General features: G+C 41.6%; 2 protein-coding genes and 1 long non-coding RNA gene across 3 annotated transcripts; 2 read left to right on the top strand and 1 right to left on the bottom strand.

Annotated features, from left to right (window-relative positions):
• The first annotated feature begins 436 nt into the window (after window positions 1-436).
• Window positions 437-5,188, top strand: hdc (histidine decarboxylase). Its single transcript, XM_031568643.2, has 13 exons — window positions 437-464; window positions 609-817; window positions 1,087-1,200; window positions 1,342-1,464; window positions 1,684-1,818; window positions 1,953-2,096; window positions 2,597-2,663; window positions 2,894-3,056; window positions 3,258-3,345; window positions 3,656-3,754; window positions 3,913-4,014; window positions 4,263-4,484; window positions 4,784-5,188. The coding sequence occupies exons 1-13, from the start codon at window positions 437-439 to the stop codon at window positions 5,180-5,182; spliced, it is 1,893 nt and encodes a 630-aa protein (XP_031424503.1). The 3' UTR covers window positions 5,183-5,188.
• LOC105889037 (very long-chain acyl-CoA synthetase-like) lies at window positions 5,184-12,159 on the bottom strand. The gene is made up of 10 exons (XM_012814794.3): window positions 11,437-12,159; window positions 10,999-11,208; window positions 10,743-10,901; window positions 9,961-10,085; window positions 9,645-9,839; window positions 9,442-9,532; window positions 9,042-9,240; window positions 6,336-6,433; window positions 6,044-6,174; window positions 5,184-5,727 (listed from the first exon to the last, which is right to left on the bottom strand). The coding sequence occupies exons 1-10, from the start codon at window positions 11,909-11,911 to the stop codon at window positions 5,554-5,556; spliced, it is 1,857 nt and encodes a 618-aa protein (XP_012670248.2). The 5' UTR covers window positions 11,912-12,159; the 3' UTR covers window positions 5,184-5,553.
• Window positions 12,160-12,387: 228 nt separating this feature from the next.
• Window positions 12,388-13,782, top strand: LOC116220825. The gene is made up of 3 exons (XR_004163901.2): window positions 12,388-12,626; window positions 12,879-12,947; window positions 13,158-13,782. It is a non-coding gene; the product is annotated as an uncharacterized LOC116220825 (long non-coding RNA).
• The last annotated feature ends 1,808 nt before the right edge of the window (window positions 13,783-15,590 follow it).

Genomic DNA, 15,590 nt, shown 5'->3' with positions numbered 1-15,590 from the left:
CAATTTTTGGCACGCACCAAGAAACAGATCAGTCATATGCTGTATATGGCCACAATCCCTTGTGCTAAGAGCTGAGGTCCATTCATTGAGCTGAAAAAAAGGGACTTTAATTCTCAACAAACCCAAGCAAACCTGTCAGTGTGCCCAGAGACTCCTGACTTATTAAACAATAAGAAAAACAAAACAATCAATACATTTACCATATGGAATTGAACAGAGAGGAAAGAAAAAACTCAGCAGGGACATTTTTATTTACATTTGTTTCTCAGCATCACACAATTTTCCTGATGCATGTTTGTTCAGTACGTCATGAAAGGGGTGTGTTCTCTGTGTAGTGTTGTATATATTCTGCTCTGTATCTCAATAACAAGAGCAACATCAGGACCATTAGGAACCAGCCATCATTACTTTAAGAGTTGAGAAAGGGCTTTTGATCATGCAAGCAGAGGAGTACAACCGCAGAGGTGAGCCCACAAACAACACTTGATGCTAAGATGCTTGATCAGGTTATGGACCAAGTGAGACAACCAGTGGTATGATGCTCTGTTATTGGTGGACAAATGGAAGAGTAGAATCACTAAAGCTGTTAGAAATGTTCTGCTAGCTAGATCTTCTTTTCAATAAATGTGTTCTGTCGTGTTCAGGGAAGGAGCTGGTGGATTACATCACAGAGTACCTGACGAAGATCAGAGAGAGACGGGTCATTCCAGAGGTCCAGCCGGGGTACATGAGAGCGCTACTTCCAGAAAACGCCCCTTTGGAGGCAGAAAGCTGGGATTCGATTTTCCAAGATGTGGAAAAAATTATAATGCCTGGGGTAAGACAATCCACTATACTCTTTCATAATTATATGAACACATGTAATGGGCAAATGGGGTGTGACATTCAAGTCGAAGAGCAAAAGATGTAAGTATTCTGTAAAGCACCTTGGGATCTTGTCAGAAAGGTTATAAAAAACAATTATTATTAATAAATAAGTATTAAAAACGTAGGCAAATGTAATTTATTATAAAAATAGGGGAGAAATATACATTTGCTGTAAAATATGATGTATATGTGTAAGACAATTGTGTGTGCTTCATTCAGATGGTGCATTGGCAGAGCCCACACATGCATGCTTACTACCCTGCCTTGACCTCCTGGCCCTCTCTTCTTGGAGACATGCTTGCTGATGCCATCAACTGCATAGGATTCACCTGGGTAATTTATCCACACTGATCAGCATTTCACATGGAGAACCTCAATCCATACCAGTCATCTGAACCCATGCGAGGGCACCAAACAAGGTGTTTTGCTGGAAAGCATAGAAAAGGTCTGAATTCTGATTTTGACTGTTCCCAGGCATCCAGCCCTGCGTGCACAGAACTGGAGATGAATGTAATGGACTGGCTGTGTAAGGCTCTCGCTCTGCCGTCACACTTCCTGCATCACCACCCTGACAGCAGAGGAGGAGGCGTACTGCAGGTGAACACACAATATGTGGCGGCGCTGTTAGAGCTGTCATTCCCTAATGATAGATGTGATTATTATTCCCTAATGATAGATGTGATTATAATTTCCTAATGATAGAATTTTTGGTGAAAAGTTATGCCTTGAGTTAATGGACAAAAAATAGCTGTCCGGTGTTTTTCTAAGATAAGCGACATGTCAATGTGCAAGTCATTTTCTCTTCCACGTCTTTAGAGTACTGTCAGTGAATGCACCCTGGTTTCTTTACTGGCGTCCCGAAAAGACAAGATACTACAGCTGAAGAAGTCGGAGGGGGACTCAGACGACTCAGTGATCAACTCCAGACTTATCGCGTATGCATCCGACCAGGTTAGGAAAGCTATATATAGAAAACTTAAAAAATCAACTTCACAGTCAAAAAGTCATTTATTCAAGAAGTTGCGTGTTATTGAGAGACATGTTATTGAGAGACTCTCAGAAGGCTCTGTATTATGGCTTTGAAGGCTCACTCTTCAGTGGAGAAAGCTGGGCTCATCTCCCTGGTGAAAGTCAGGTTCCTTCCCACCGATGAGAGCTTCGGTCTGCGTGGGAGCACTCTCCAAACAGCTATTGACGAGGACCGAAAGAACGGCCTCATCCCAATTATGGTAAGACATCATAGGTCCTCACATGGGGAAAAGTAAATAACTAAATGTTTAGTGTGAAAACGAGACAACAAGTATATTTTTGTTTCTTCAATAAATACAATCAGTGCCTTTCTGCTATAGCTGATATCTAAAACACATGGGAACCCTGGTGTTTTCAAATGCACCAATGTAAATGAATGAATGAATACCCTCCTGGAGAGGGCACTACTGTGCTATATGTAGTAGATGCAGTGTTTATGACAAGCATGGGGGCTGTGGTCTGTGCATGTTTGCTGCAGCCCCCTCTACTGGTGGCATTAATATGATGATTACGATGTTAAGGGGTCTGTGAATTGACAAACACCTTTGCATCAGTTCTATGCATCTAACTAATACAAAACTAGCAATGTTCATTTAATATCAAGTTGAATAAAGACCACATAAATCAACAGGATACATTGCTGGTCTATTTCTGATAATTGGCCTGGGGTAATGAGTTCATGTATTTTGTTCCATACCAGCTCTGTGCCACCCTGGGCACTACAGGAGTGTGTTCCTTTGATTACTTGTCAGAGCTGGGACCAGTGTGTAAGTGCTCCTTACTTTTTCACCTCCATTAAAAGCAGTTCAATACAAAAATAACCATCTAAACATGGGCAATAAAAAGATCTGCAGATCTGACTGATTTACATATATGTGAATCAGTCATGTTCAGCTGCTGTTTTGCTCTGTGTGAGGCTTTGTTTGCTTTGATCGAGAGCCAGATGTCTTGTGTGTTGACCTCTGACCTCTCACCCCTGACCCCTGACCCCTGACAGGTGCCAGAGAGGGGCTCTGGCTGCATGTGGATGCGGCGTACGCTGGCTCGGCTTTTCTCTGCCCGGAGTTCCGAGGGTGTCTCGAGGGCATTGAGTTTGCCGACTCGTTTGTTTTCAATCCTTCCAAATGGATGATGGTTCATTTTGACTGTACTGCCTTCTGGTGAGCGACTCTGCAAGGCCCTGTCTAAATAACCTGCTGAATAGATATCTAGAGATCAGGAATGTACGTCTACTATAGTTTTGGAGACAAATTTTTAGCATGGGAATTGGCCTGTATGGGATTGGCCTGTATGGGATTGCACATTCACAGTCCACAGTCCAGTATTGTGAAATTGTGTCTTGCTGCTCCTTTTCTTGGCAGGGTGAAGGATAAGTGCAAACTCCAACAGACCTTCAGCGTCGACCCAATCTACCTCAGGCATGATAACTCAGGAGCCACCGACTTTATGGTACAGAAATATCCCACAGGAGCTCTTCTGGCAGAATATTCATTTTCAGACTTTCAGGAATATCTCAACCTTCATTTCAGTCATTACACCCCCCCCCTTTTAATCAGCTTTAACAGCTTTTGGTTTTTGCCATCCACCTTAGTTTGGCTGTGAAATAAGTGAACCTGGCAGTTAGTGAACTACTTTTAGTTAAAGTTAGTTAGTGAACTACTTTTAGTTAGTGTTAGTGAGTGAACTACTTTTCATTAAATTTCCCACAATTTGTATTTTTATTCAGAGTAAAACCATTTCTCCTTATCTGCACATGCAGCATTGGCAGATTCCCCTGAGTCGCCGCTTCCGTTCACTGAAACTTTGGTTTGTCATGCGCTCCTTTGGACTGAAGAACTTGCAGGCGCATATCAGACATGTAAGATCTCTCCTCAACATGACACATTCTCCCCTCAGGGATTTAGCTAACAAACATGGCTGCAGTGAAAAAGCCATATGACTCATTCATTTCTCCTTTTTGAAAATAACTAATTTAATTTGTTCTGGATGTGTGTCTGATTCATTTCTTTATTTTAGGGTGTGGATATGGCTAAGCTTTTTGAATCTCATGTAAGAAGTGACCCCAACTTTGAGATGCCTGCCAAACGCCACCTGGGCCTGGTGGTTTTCTGCTTGAGGGTATGCAAAAACTAGCTCATCATAAACGTAGCCTTTGTCCATAGCATTTGTTAGATGGGCATAGAAAGTATGTACGCAGGTCAAGGCTGTAAACTAGAAAAGAGAACGGCCTTGATTTATAATCTCAAGAGATAAACTCCACTTTACAGGGATAAGATTGCTATAGTAATTGCTGGAACCTCTGCCTGAATACAGAGAACAAGCACAAGAGCTCAGATGTAAATGACAGTCTTTTCTCTCTAATACAGGGGGGTAATGCCCTGACACAGGAGCTGCTGCAAAAGCTCACAAAGTCAGGTGCCATGTTCCTCATCCCTGCAGCCATTCACAATAAGCTGATCATCCGTTTCACCGTGACCTCACAATTTACCACCCCAGAAGACATCCTCAGGGACTGGGCCATCATACGCCAAACCGCCGGCTCCATTCTGAGCAGGGAGCCACGCAGGCTTTCCATCAGCACACCTGAGGTGGAGTACTTCTCACTGCAGTCGGTCACACCCAACTAAATGGAAATACAAAGTACAATAGAGCCAAAATGGCTTCGCCAGATAGCGCATGATGTAGCTGGGGAACTCATCCTGGCATCAATGTGGAAATACAAGGAGTGTTGCCACACTCTCATCTTTAGCCTTTTTCTAAATTGCATAATATCAGAGCTTATGTGCGTGACGATAACTCTTAAAACTCCTTACATACTTGCTGTCGTATGCACTGCCAGTTAATGTGGGCCTCATTAATCTAGGTGTGTGTTTACTTTGTGTATCAGCTGAAGGATGAAGCTGGAAGACCGGAGACACTGAAGGCTCAAAGCCCAGCGTTGCCAGGTGTAAAGAAGACAGCACGCTCTCTAAGTTGCAGCAGTGCATTGCCACACAGCCCGAGAGATCCCATGATTGTGCCCAAGGACGGCTCAGCATCCAACACCGGCGGGACCCTGTCCAATATTTCAGAACAAGCCGACAACATCCTGGGCAGAAAGGTGGTGAAGAAGCTGACCAAGTTCTACAGCGTGCCTAGTTTTGCCCAGACGTGGATGCAGTGCGGCATGCAGCAGGTCTGCTGCCCCCCAAAGAGCCCCAAGCCCTGGATCATCAGCAGCAGAGTCAACTACTTCAACTGCTTTAACACGTCCCCAATGGACGCCTATGCACTACAGACTAAATAGCAAATGTCATCATTTCTTTATTCACTCACTCATATTATTTAAACTTATATTTTGTCACAGCTTTTGATGCACAATATCATTCATACAGCAGGTGGCCTTTTCTTGAAAATGTAAGAAAATAAAAAGTTAAAACAGAAAATAAAATTCTGAATTCTAAAGGCACAGTTTATTAACAGGCTGAGTATTGTAATATCTCTGTATTAGCAAAGTTTTTTGTAATTTAGTCAAGAAAAATATGTACAATAAGGACAGTGCACATACAATGTGAACATACCACAGTGAAAAAGCATAGCAGCAAATAATCATAATCTCTTCAACAGTACAAGTTAGTGAATTATCGATCAGGAAATAAGAGAGTGTAGAATCATGTGTCACAGCCTCATACTTCCCTCGCTGATTGCAGTATAAATGTCCTTAGTCATGGGGATGTAGCCCTTGCCCTCTTCCAAGATATACATGACCTCGTCAATAACAGATGGATCAAATCCCTCTTCGGCAAGCTTGACTTTCATCTGTTTGTAGGTCCCAGTCACAACAATGGAACTCTGGGATTTAAAAAAAAGGATCTTTTAGTTGAAGCATCCCTTAAGTGATGTAGCAAAAACAAAAACCTCAAGTTCTTTAGATAAACAGATCAGCTAAAGCACCAAGGGAGAATTATGGGATTCAGAGTACAAATGGAGGCAAAAACTGTTCAACTGAACAGACGGTCTTCAAATGAACAGGTCTTGATCATAACCTTTAATGGCCTATTGTTCATGAACATATTCAGGCTTATTAAGTCAACCAAAAGTGGTAGCCAGAGATCATGACACGTGTGAGAAGATTCCAAGATTATAATGTCAGGAAAACCAAGTTTACCTGGATCCTGATAAATCGAGGTCTTGCATAGCTGGGAAGGTAGGCCTTCAAGTGGTCGTAGGTAGCAGTGCTGTTAAACTCCATTCCTTCAGTTATTTTCAATGATGCCATTCCAATCCTTCCTTCGTGGCCTGATTGGAAACGAATCCTTAATACTTATACAGTTAAGCTGAACTGAAATTCACCTTGACAACTTTATTACGCAGAAACACTTAAATAGCTTATTCACTTTCACACATCTGAATAGTCCAGCTTGGTTTTGGCCTGAGAATATGAAGTTGCCATGAATTACCTGGGACTTTGACACCGTACACATTGGCTTCCTCTATAAAATCCAGGATGACAAGTACATCGGTAACTTCAGTGGTTGCAACGTTCTCTCCCTTCCATCTGGTGGAAACAGAATGCAGGCACACATGAGTCGTTCACAGATACAGAATAAAGTAATTCACAGATACAGAATAAGGTCATTCACAATACAGAATAAAGTCATTCACAGATACAGAAATAAATCCATAGTGAGTAATGTTACTGCACAATACTATTGTGTTGGTGACATATCATATAAGTATACACACATACAAAAAATACACAAGATACATTATTGTCACAATGCAGGAATACGAACCCAGTAGTAGAGGCAGGTTTCAAAAGAGTGAAATCTTTACTTGAAAAAGCTGATTTGCAAGTATAAAATCATATCCTTTGCAAACATCCAAACATCGAGCATTCTTGTAGAACAAAAAACTACAGAACAGCCAAATCTATGGGAAGAGTAACAAACTACGCAAACAAGAAACTGCGACGGGAGGAACTACAACAATGTTGACAAACATCAAGGTTTCAAAGACAGGCTGTACTAAGCTTGGGAGGTTTGCTGTGACTGAGACATGAGAGCAATGGTTTGCAAATATTGCAGAAAAAAAAGCTCATATTTAATTGGCAACAATATTTATACCACATCGCAGTGTCTAATTAGCAGTCAGTCCAAACCACATGTGTGTCAAAGTTTAAATAAATCACTCTCTGTAACTTCCCCATGAGGAGACAGATGACCAGGGGCGGACTGGGGGAAAAAAGTGGCCCGGGAGTTACTGTCAGACCGGCCCACTCAATACACGGCGCGTGGCCCACTCAGTACACGGCGCGCTGCCCACTCAATACACTCCGCGTTGCCCATTCAATGCATCGCACGTATAGACCAGTCAGTGGCCTACTTGGAAAAATACCCATACACTTAACATTATTTTGGATGATTACAAAGAAATTACATCATATATGTTTTTTTTTAATAACATTTGGATCCACCAATTTGCCTGGGTGGACACATGGAATAAAATGATACTGGCTATTGTAACACTCCAAGGTAGGTATAGGTTGCTAGATGAATAGGCTTAACTCTGGGCTAGTATCAGATGGTTATACGTATAACTACAGAACATTAAGGAATGAATATCCACACAATAAAGAAACTGGAATCAGAGGGTAGAATTAGTATGAACTATATTGTAGAAATGAACAGAATAGAACATACGATGGGGTATGAACATCAGTGGTATTAGTAGTATTGCATGCTGGGTGTGTGATTGTGTGTGTGTGTAGGGGTGTTGAAGGTGCATAACAAAACAATAAGTTAAGTAACAGAACCTAAACTAACTCTGCTGGCCCGGGCGCATTATAGTCACATGATAATAAAAAACAATATCATTATACTCATGTGTTAGTATGACCTCACTATCTAATCTAGATAACATATTAACATTGTTTATGTTAGTGTTGTGTGTAACACAGTGATTTTAGCATAACAAGCTAGCTGGTTAGAAATTATAAGATTGCCCTCTTTACAACTTCCACCATGGATAGCTTGCTCATCGATTGTAAACAAGTGACAACGGCTAACATGTTAAAGTAGATCATCTCGATGATGACAATAGCGCCAGCTTGCTTATTTACCAGATCATAACGGTCTCAATTTTGGACATGTATCTACCTAACGTTAGCTAGGCTAGTTGGTAGTGAACGTTACCTCATCTGTGAAAAGCAAGCTAACATTGGCCAAGTCAACGACACAATTTACCTTGTATCACTGTCACTGTCACGCGAAATAACAGTCGTAAATGGCCCAGAGTTTTCCTAAATGCAATTCCTCAAAACTACCAGATGCCCCACGGGCCGCTCCGTGTTAAGAAGGGCTGACGGCACACGTCACTACGGTTGCGTGCCCTGGCGGGTCGTATATGCAAATCCAGGTGCGTTTAATTTAAGAATCCTCATCCTCAATCCGCACAGCTGAGAACACTTCGGCTGTGTAAGAACCCATTTTCAGTGTTCATTAATAAGGTGGAGATCGTTTCTTACGTTGAATTTCTGAAGTCCGTAGGAACACATTTCAGAAGACACTTCAGAACATTTTCGAAAAATAGGCACCATGAGTGTGAATACAGATCGCCAGGAGGAGTATACAAATCAGTCAGTGATTTTAATGTTATAGTTAATAGAGGAACTTGTACGTGTTCTGAGACGTATGGAAAATACTTGAAAGTGCCGGCGGTGTACGTGGGACGGCCGGTTGATTATAGACGTGGGTCGGTATTTTGGACCATCCCAACCTCGTCGGCCCACCGGGGATTCCCCCGGTATCCCCGATGGCCAGTCCGCCCCTGCAGATGACTATAAAGGTCAAGGTGTTGATAAGAGCATGTTACATCCTCATTCACGTGACTACCTAAAGACTAACTGTAGATGCAACTGTAGATGCAAAGAATGCAACAGATTGAGTACTTTTGATTCAAACATCATGCACATGTCATATAAATATAACATTTCACACCTGAGATACTCTGTGAGCTTCAGTTATGAAGACTTTAGAAGGAACCCGAGAGCAGAACTGCAGTCTTTGTACTCCTTCTTAATGGGATGCAGGAACCACCTGCAAACACTGGTTGATTTCAGCTACGCGGTAGGGGAACGCAGGAACCCCTAACAAATTTCAGCTCACCTGAAGGTATCTCCAATTCGATCCTGAAAGTAGATGAACCCTTCCTCGTCCATTCTGAGAAGGTCTCCACTGTTGAAGTACAAGTCCCCTTTCTCTAAAACATCCCTCAGTCTTTTCTTCTCTGTCTGCTGGTTGTTATTGGCATAGCCAATGAAAGGGGCCCTTTTGGTGATTTTTGCCACTAGAAGGCCAGCCTCCCCTGCGCAAAAAAAGTACACAAAACATTGATACAGACTTTTACCACCCTTCCAAAAGAGCCAACGTCCACTTTCAGTGCCTTCAATTACATCATTTTTGTGAAGCAATGTCATTGACTTGCAAGGGAAGGATGATAGTTTCCTCCAGTGCAGGTGATGAGACAATGAGATTCACTGTGATTTGTGATTGTTAGTGGGGTTACCTGTTGGCACTTCTACACAGAGGCCTCTGGAGTCTCTCACTGGCTCTCCTCTCTCCGTGTCATATTTAATCAGGGCGAATGGCTGGAACCTCTTGTTGACAAAGCAAACAAACCCATAGCAGAGATAAGACAGAGGAGTGAGTATACAGGAGAAAGACCTGGAATATCACATGCATCCTCCCCATTTGTCTTTTCTTCCTCACCTTCTGTAGTGAGAGCACCCGTCCAGTTGCCCCGACTTTACCAACATAGTTCACAAAGCCAGTGTTTCCCTCAGTGGCACCGTAGCACTCACAGATGTGGATATTGCCAAAGCGCTGTAGAAACTCTGACCATGTATCGACTCTGATTCCATTGCCAATGGCTAATCTGACCTTGTGGGTTCTGTCATTGTCTTTCTAAAACGTGAGAGTAAAGCAGACAATCTTTGTCAACAAAGACTGTTAAAAGAGTTACACTGTATAAAAATGTTCTCTGAAACACAAGGAATTGATAAAGTACATATTTATTAACGATTACCTTTGGTGTATTGCAGAGGTAGCGCATTATTTCACCTATATACTGGATAACAGTCACATTATGCTTTCTGCAGTCATTCCAGAACTGTGATGCTGAAAACTTGCGTCTCAGGACCACTGTTATACCTATACTCAAATTAAAGAATCATACATCAGTATATTCTTTGTTATACATAGGAAAAGATGTTCAATTCCTCGTGCTATTGGATGGGCACTTCCCATTGCGGTCAACCCTGTCACGTTTGCAGTTGAGGGCCGGACCCAAGTGCACAACAAGACACAGTCTCGAGGACTCTTTACTTCCAACTCGGGGTTCATACAGAAAGATGCGGCATGGCAACGTGAATCCAACACAAACAGAACTGAGGGGAAACAGCAGGGCTGACATACACAAGACTTTAAAGGTACAGTGTGTAGTTCTTAGTGGTCTAGTAGTGAGGATGCTGAATTGCAACCAGCTGAATACCCTTCCCTTTTCAAGCCGGTAGGGGTACGGTGGCCGTTGAATGCCATTAAAACTCGAGCCAGTGTTTTGGTTTGTCCATTCTGGGCTACTGTAGAAACTTGGCGGTGCAACATGACAGACTACATGGAAGAGGACCCTCTCCCTATGTAGATACGAAGGGCTCATTCTAAGCTAACGAAAAAACAACAATTTGTCGTTGCAGGTAGTTATTCACTAATGAAAACATAATTATGAACACTACATTCCAGTGTGTGTGTGTTTGTGTGGTGGTGACCAACATGCCTTGGAGCTGGAAATGTGAGTCAAATAACAGTTACCTTGGTCTATAGCTCCTGTTAGTCCCATCAGGAATCCAGCAGTGTGATACAGAGGGAGGTAAACATATATGATGTCATCTGCCCGTACACCTGCCAAAGTCTGCATGAAACTGGCCAGCCACATTCGTTCATGGTTTACCACAGCTGCCTTGGGAAGACCTTCCGGGTTGTACAATGAAATACACATTTCAGCATAAATATGAAGCTGACTAAGACATGATCACATACACAGAATTTAAAATATGCAGAGGCGTACCTGTTGTTCCAGAGGTGTAAATATACACGGCAGGACTCTTAATGGTCAGGTTTGACTTCAGAGCTGGTGGTATGGGCTCATCAGAGGCTTTCTCGATCTTTTCTGTGATGGCTTCTATCCCCTCTGTGTCACACTCCTTGCTGAGGAGGAACACTGAGACCTTCTGCTCTCGCAGTGCTGGAAGAACTTCCACAACAGCGTCTTTCAGTTCTAAAAGGCAGAGCAGATGCCTTTCAAAACATTACATTTCAACATTTCACTACTTTCCTTACAAATAATGAATGCAAGTTTTGTCCAATTATGGCTTAACATCCACCATTCCACCTCGACAGAAATCACAGATATATTATGCTTTCTAAGAATCAGTACACTATTCTACACACTATATTATTTTATCAGTACATAAAACACTATATAACAATGCATTTCCATACCCACCAGCAGCTGCAATGAGCACCTTTGCGCCACAACAAGAGAAACAGTGCAACAAGGATTTCGCCCTTATGTTATGATTTATAAGTGCGGGTACACATCCAAGTTTGGCTAAACCCAACCAGATCCATACATAAACCGGGTCGTTTCCAAGGAACAGGGCAACTGCGTCCCCCTCTTGAAGTTTGCAATGCTGCGACAAGGTCCTGGCAACTTTGTTACTTCGCCTGTCGGCGTCTTGGTAAGAATACGTATCATTCTCGAAAATGATGAAACTTTTGTGCGGGTGTAAATTGACCCTCTCAAGAAAACGGTCCAGGATGGTGTAGCAGGGCTTTCTAGAAGAGTATTTTCCAACTCGTTTCCCAAGAGCAATACCATTAAGTATGTACCGTAAATCGTGTAGGAAATATGGAAAGCGAACGTACACCAAAAATGGCAAAATTGCCAAGCCCGCTAAAAGAGTAAATATGACATACATGTTGTTGTAGGCCAAGTACAGAGAAGTTCTAACATGAGCGGTTTCTTTTCACTTTGGAGTAATCTATAGCAGTGGGATTATGTCCTCTAACAAAACAACAACCAATCAGGTCAGGAGGCGGATGCGTAACTGTGCACGTTCAATCTGAAAACAGTGTACATCGGTTAAACAGTTTCCGGGGTGAATGACATGGTATCCAACGGTATCCAACGGACTTTAAGGTATCTTACGCTTTCTGTCGTTTGGTGGGTTTGTCAGAGGTGTTACCCAATCAACAGTGATGTGTATATAAACCTCACCATGTTAAAAAGGCATTGCGCACAATGGATCCAACTAAAGTTCTTTACAAATTCAACATAAGAATAAAAACTTAAAATAAATACATAAACATGTATTTTAAACGGCGAAAACACTTCGATAATCCTTCGTAACACAACAGGGTGTTCAATGCACCACCGAACACAACCCACCTACATAGGCTGGTCTACACTGTAACAAGCCAATGAGGCGTTAACAACGACATGTACCAACTTCTTGTAATTAGACCACACTCTGGCAGTTTAACACACTTCATACTAGTTAAGCATACAGACTCCGCCCTGCTTTATATCAAATCAAATCAAACTTTATTTATAGGGCGCATTTAATACCAGGATGTAACACAATGCGCTTCACAGAAGGAGGGAGGGGACAGATGATAGGCGAGATTAAAGAGGTAGGTCTTAAATTCACGTTTAAATGTTTCCACCATTTCAGCCATTCTTATGTTTTATTGCAGAGTATTCCAAACACTGGGAGCATAGAATCTAAAAGCTGCCTCTCCATCTCTCTTTGTCCTGGTCTTTGGAACTGTTAAGAGTTCAGTGCCAGAAGACCTCAGGGATTTACTGGGTGTGTACCTTGAGAGCACTATAGAGTGATTTGTAGAATAGTAAAATAATCTTGAAATCTATTCTGAATCTAACAGGTAACCAGTGCAATGTCTGGTGTGATGTGCGCCCTCCTCGATATTACGACGCTTCTCCCAAATCTTCTGGTAGGCATCCCCAATAAATGTATTCACCGACTTCAACTCATCCAGAACTCTTCAGCACGGATTATTACTCCTTTAGAGTCCACTGAACACTGGCTTCCTGTGGCACAAGGGATCAACTTTAATATGTTATTATTAACATTTAAAGCTCTCCATAATCAGACCTACTTCAGACTTACACTCCCTCTTGCTCTCTGTGGTCTTCATGAGCAGGTCTATGGCACAACCACCCATCAAGCGCAGCACAATGAGGGTCAGGACCTTCTTCTGTGCTGCACCCAGGCTTTGGAACTCCCTTCCCCCTCACATCTGCATACTGGACTCCATCACAGAATTCAAAGCTGCAAGTTTAAAGTCCCTCTCCTAGCATTGATTTTTGATGAAAAAAAAAATCTGACCTTAATGACCTGAAAATGGCTAGGATGTAGCTCTATACCTTTGCCTCATTTAGAATTTGTGGATCTGTAAATACAATGCAAATTGGGCCGACCTCTATCTGCCCTCGGCTTATGAAACTGCTAATGATGTGTTGCTAATGTTAGATCAACTCGCCAGCTTTAACTTACCATCTAGTCCATCATAAATAATATTGTACTTTATGTATATGTATACTGGCGTTACCCCTGTCTCCTGACTGGCAAGTTGATGGGATTGATTCCTTAAGTTTGTGTCATAAGAAAACCCAGGCTGTCTGATTTCGTGTTTTTGAGACTGTTATTGGTACACTGCAGTTTCAATGTTGAAGTACTCATCAGAAACAAAAAATATTTATCGTGCATAGGGCCAAGGTAATTACATACTGACCTACTTACTTATTTACTTTTGCATGTACATTTTAATGCCGTATTAGACCATTTATAAATAAAATACATTTATTTTTCTATTTTTACTTCCACTTGCTTTAGCTGTTTGCAATCAGACATACATCAATACGCTAGCAGACTTAACTGTTTGATGCCAGTTGGAGCATAAAATGTGAAATTGGAATTTAATATAATAACCTTCGCAAACAACAGGTTAAAAGTGAAACATCTAATGCATATTTATCACCACATTTTGGCATTCATGATAAGAGTTACTCCCAAATTCACTATTGCATATTGTATAGAGACATACCACCAAACCACAAACGCAGGCATACATGCAGCCTAAGGAAACACAACGCAATAACACAAAAAAAGATTATCTGAATGTGGAACTTACACAGAACAGTGTTCTTTTTTTTTTTCTTTTTTTTTTTTTACAAATTGACTTCCCCTGAATTAACTAATTTGTAATAACTCATAGTCATGTGTTCATAGCAACGTTCTCTTTCGTTAAGAACATACAGTGGATCTTGAATAACTGATGGGTTGAAACCATACGCAAATAATTTCACTTTCATGTTCTTGAATGTCCCTGTGACTTCCAAAGAACTCTGAAATGTAGAAGAAAATTTCAGTAAAGAGAAATTCAATCACTGTTTATGCTGCATGTTTTATATTGAGATTCCCATACAATGATACACACAAATGCATCGTAGAAACTTGTTTTGTAAACATCCACTAAAACACAATGCACCACAGTACTACATAACTTAATGCGAATTAATCTTGGTCGAGCGTAAAATGCTAAGTAATTGGCCACATGTACGAATGTCTCAGAGCAGTCAAACTCTCAATCTGCTTTTACTGTTACAGCAGCCATGCCTATCCTAGTTGAGCGTTCAACAGGGATAACCACGTGGTGGATTTCTGACGTCCGAGGCAAGGATGGAAGTTTTGCAAGGTCGGAAGAAGCACAGTTCGACCCTTCTTATCACTTCTGGTCTAAACATGCTCTTGTACATATGCAGACTAAGTGGCACCTAATATTCTAAGTTACACACACGCAGAAAAGCCATGTTCCTGCTTTCATAAGCACATGATTCATACAAGGAATATATTAATACAAGGCACTTGATTCATATATTCTTAAGTCATTAACAGTGCTTGGAAATGATCTCCATCAGCCACATTCTCTCCTTTCCATCTGAATGATCCAATAAAACACGATATCTTGTTAAATATTTGTTTCAGGGGGCTTCCGGTTTGAACATGGAGTGAGTGGACGTGTTTGAGTGTGGCTCCCGTTTTTATATTCTAAATACTTGTTCTACCTTCATTTTAAACCTATGCTTGCCGTTATCTGTATGTAGCCTAAACTTTTTGTATAACTTTGGTCATAGCTAGACACCGAAATGTCAAGTAAAGCAAACCGTCGAAATAATAAAGCAACTGAAAAAGACCAAGCTTCGACCAGAAGTGAAAACATGGCTACGGCCTCGATGCCTGATGCACTACCAGAAGACCTTGAGAAACTTCGATCGATTCTCCTCACTGATATGACACAAGCAGTGCATTCTGCGCTTAAAAATGAACTTGAAACCGCGTTGACTCCAGTAAATAGCACACTTGAACAAGTAAAGTCTTACTACGAATCACACGACGAACGTATTCGTGGGGTTGAAGATAACCTAAGTGATTACAGTGACCGTTTGGTGAGTGTTGAGACTGCCATAGCAACATTGCAGGAGGAGAACACGTCTTTGAAAAGGAAGTTAGATGACCTGGAGAATCGGTCGCGGAGATCCAACCTGAGAGTGGTCGGGATCCCTGAAAATTTGGA

The sequence above is a fragment of the Clupea harengus genome, chromosome 6 (genome assembly GCF_900700415.2).
Source record: "Clupea harengus chromosome 6, Ch_v2.0.2, whole genome shotgun sequence".
In the NCBI taxonomy this organism is placed as follows: domain Eukaryota; kingdom Metazoa; phylum Chordata; class Actinopteri; order Clupeiformes; family Clupeidae; genus Clupea; species Clupea harengus.
This window is presented reverse-complemented; position numbering and strand designations above follow the sequence as displayed.

Bases quoted from the DNA above. Each gene is read 5' to 3' on its own strand.
- hdc (XM_031568643.2), top strand. From the start codon at position 437: ATGCAAGCAGAGGAGTACAACCGCAGAG. The intron at 2,664-2,893 runs GTAAGTGCTCCT...GACCCCTGACAG, and splicing joins GTCAGAGCTGGGACCAGTGT to GTGCCAGAGAGGGGCTCTGG. The intron at 3,057-3,257 runs GTGAGCGACTCT...TTTTCTTGGCAG, and splicing joins TTTGACTGTACTGCCTTCTG to GGTGAAGGATAAGTGCAAAC.
- LOC105889037 (XM_012814794.3), bottom strand. From the start codon at position 11,911: ATGTATGTCATATTTACTCTTTTAGCGGGCTTGGCAATTTTGCCATTT. The intron at 11,209-11,436 runs GTGGGTATGGAA...TCTGCCTTTTAG, and splicing joins GGTGCTCATTGCAGCTGCTG to AACTGAAAGACGCTGTTGTG. The intron at 6,175-6,335 runs GTAATTCATGGC...GTTTCCAATCAG, and splicing joins GTACGGTGTCAAAGTCCCAG to GCCACGAAGGAAGGATTGGA.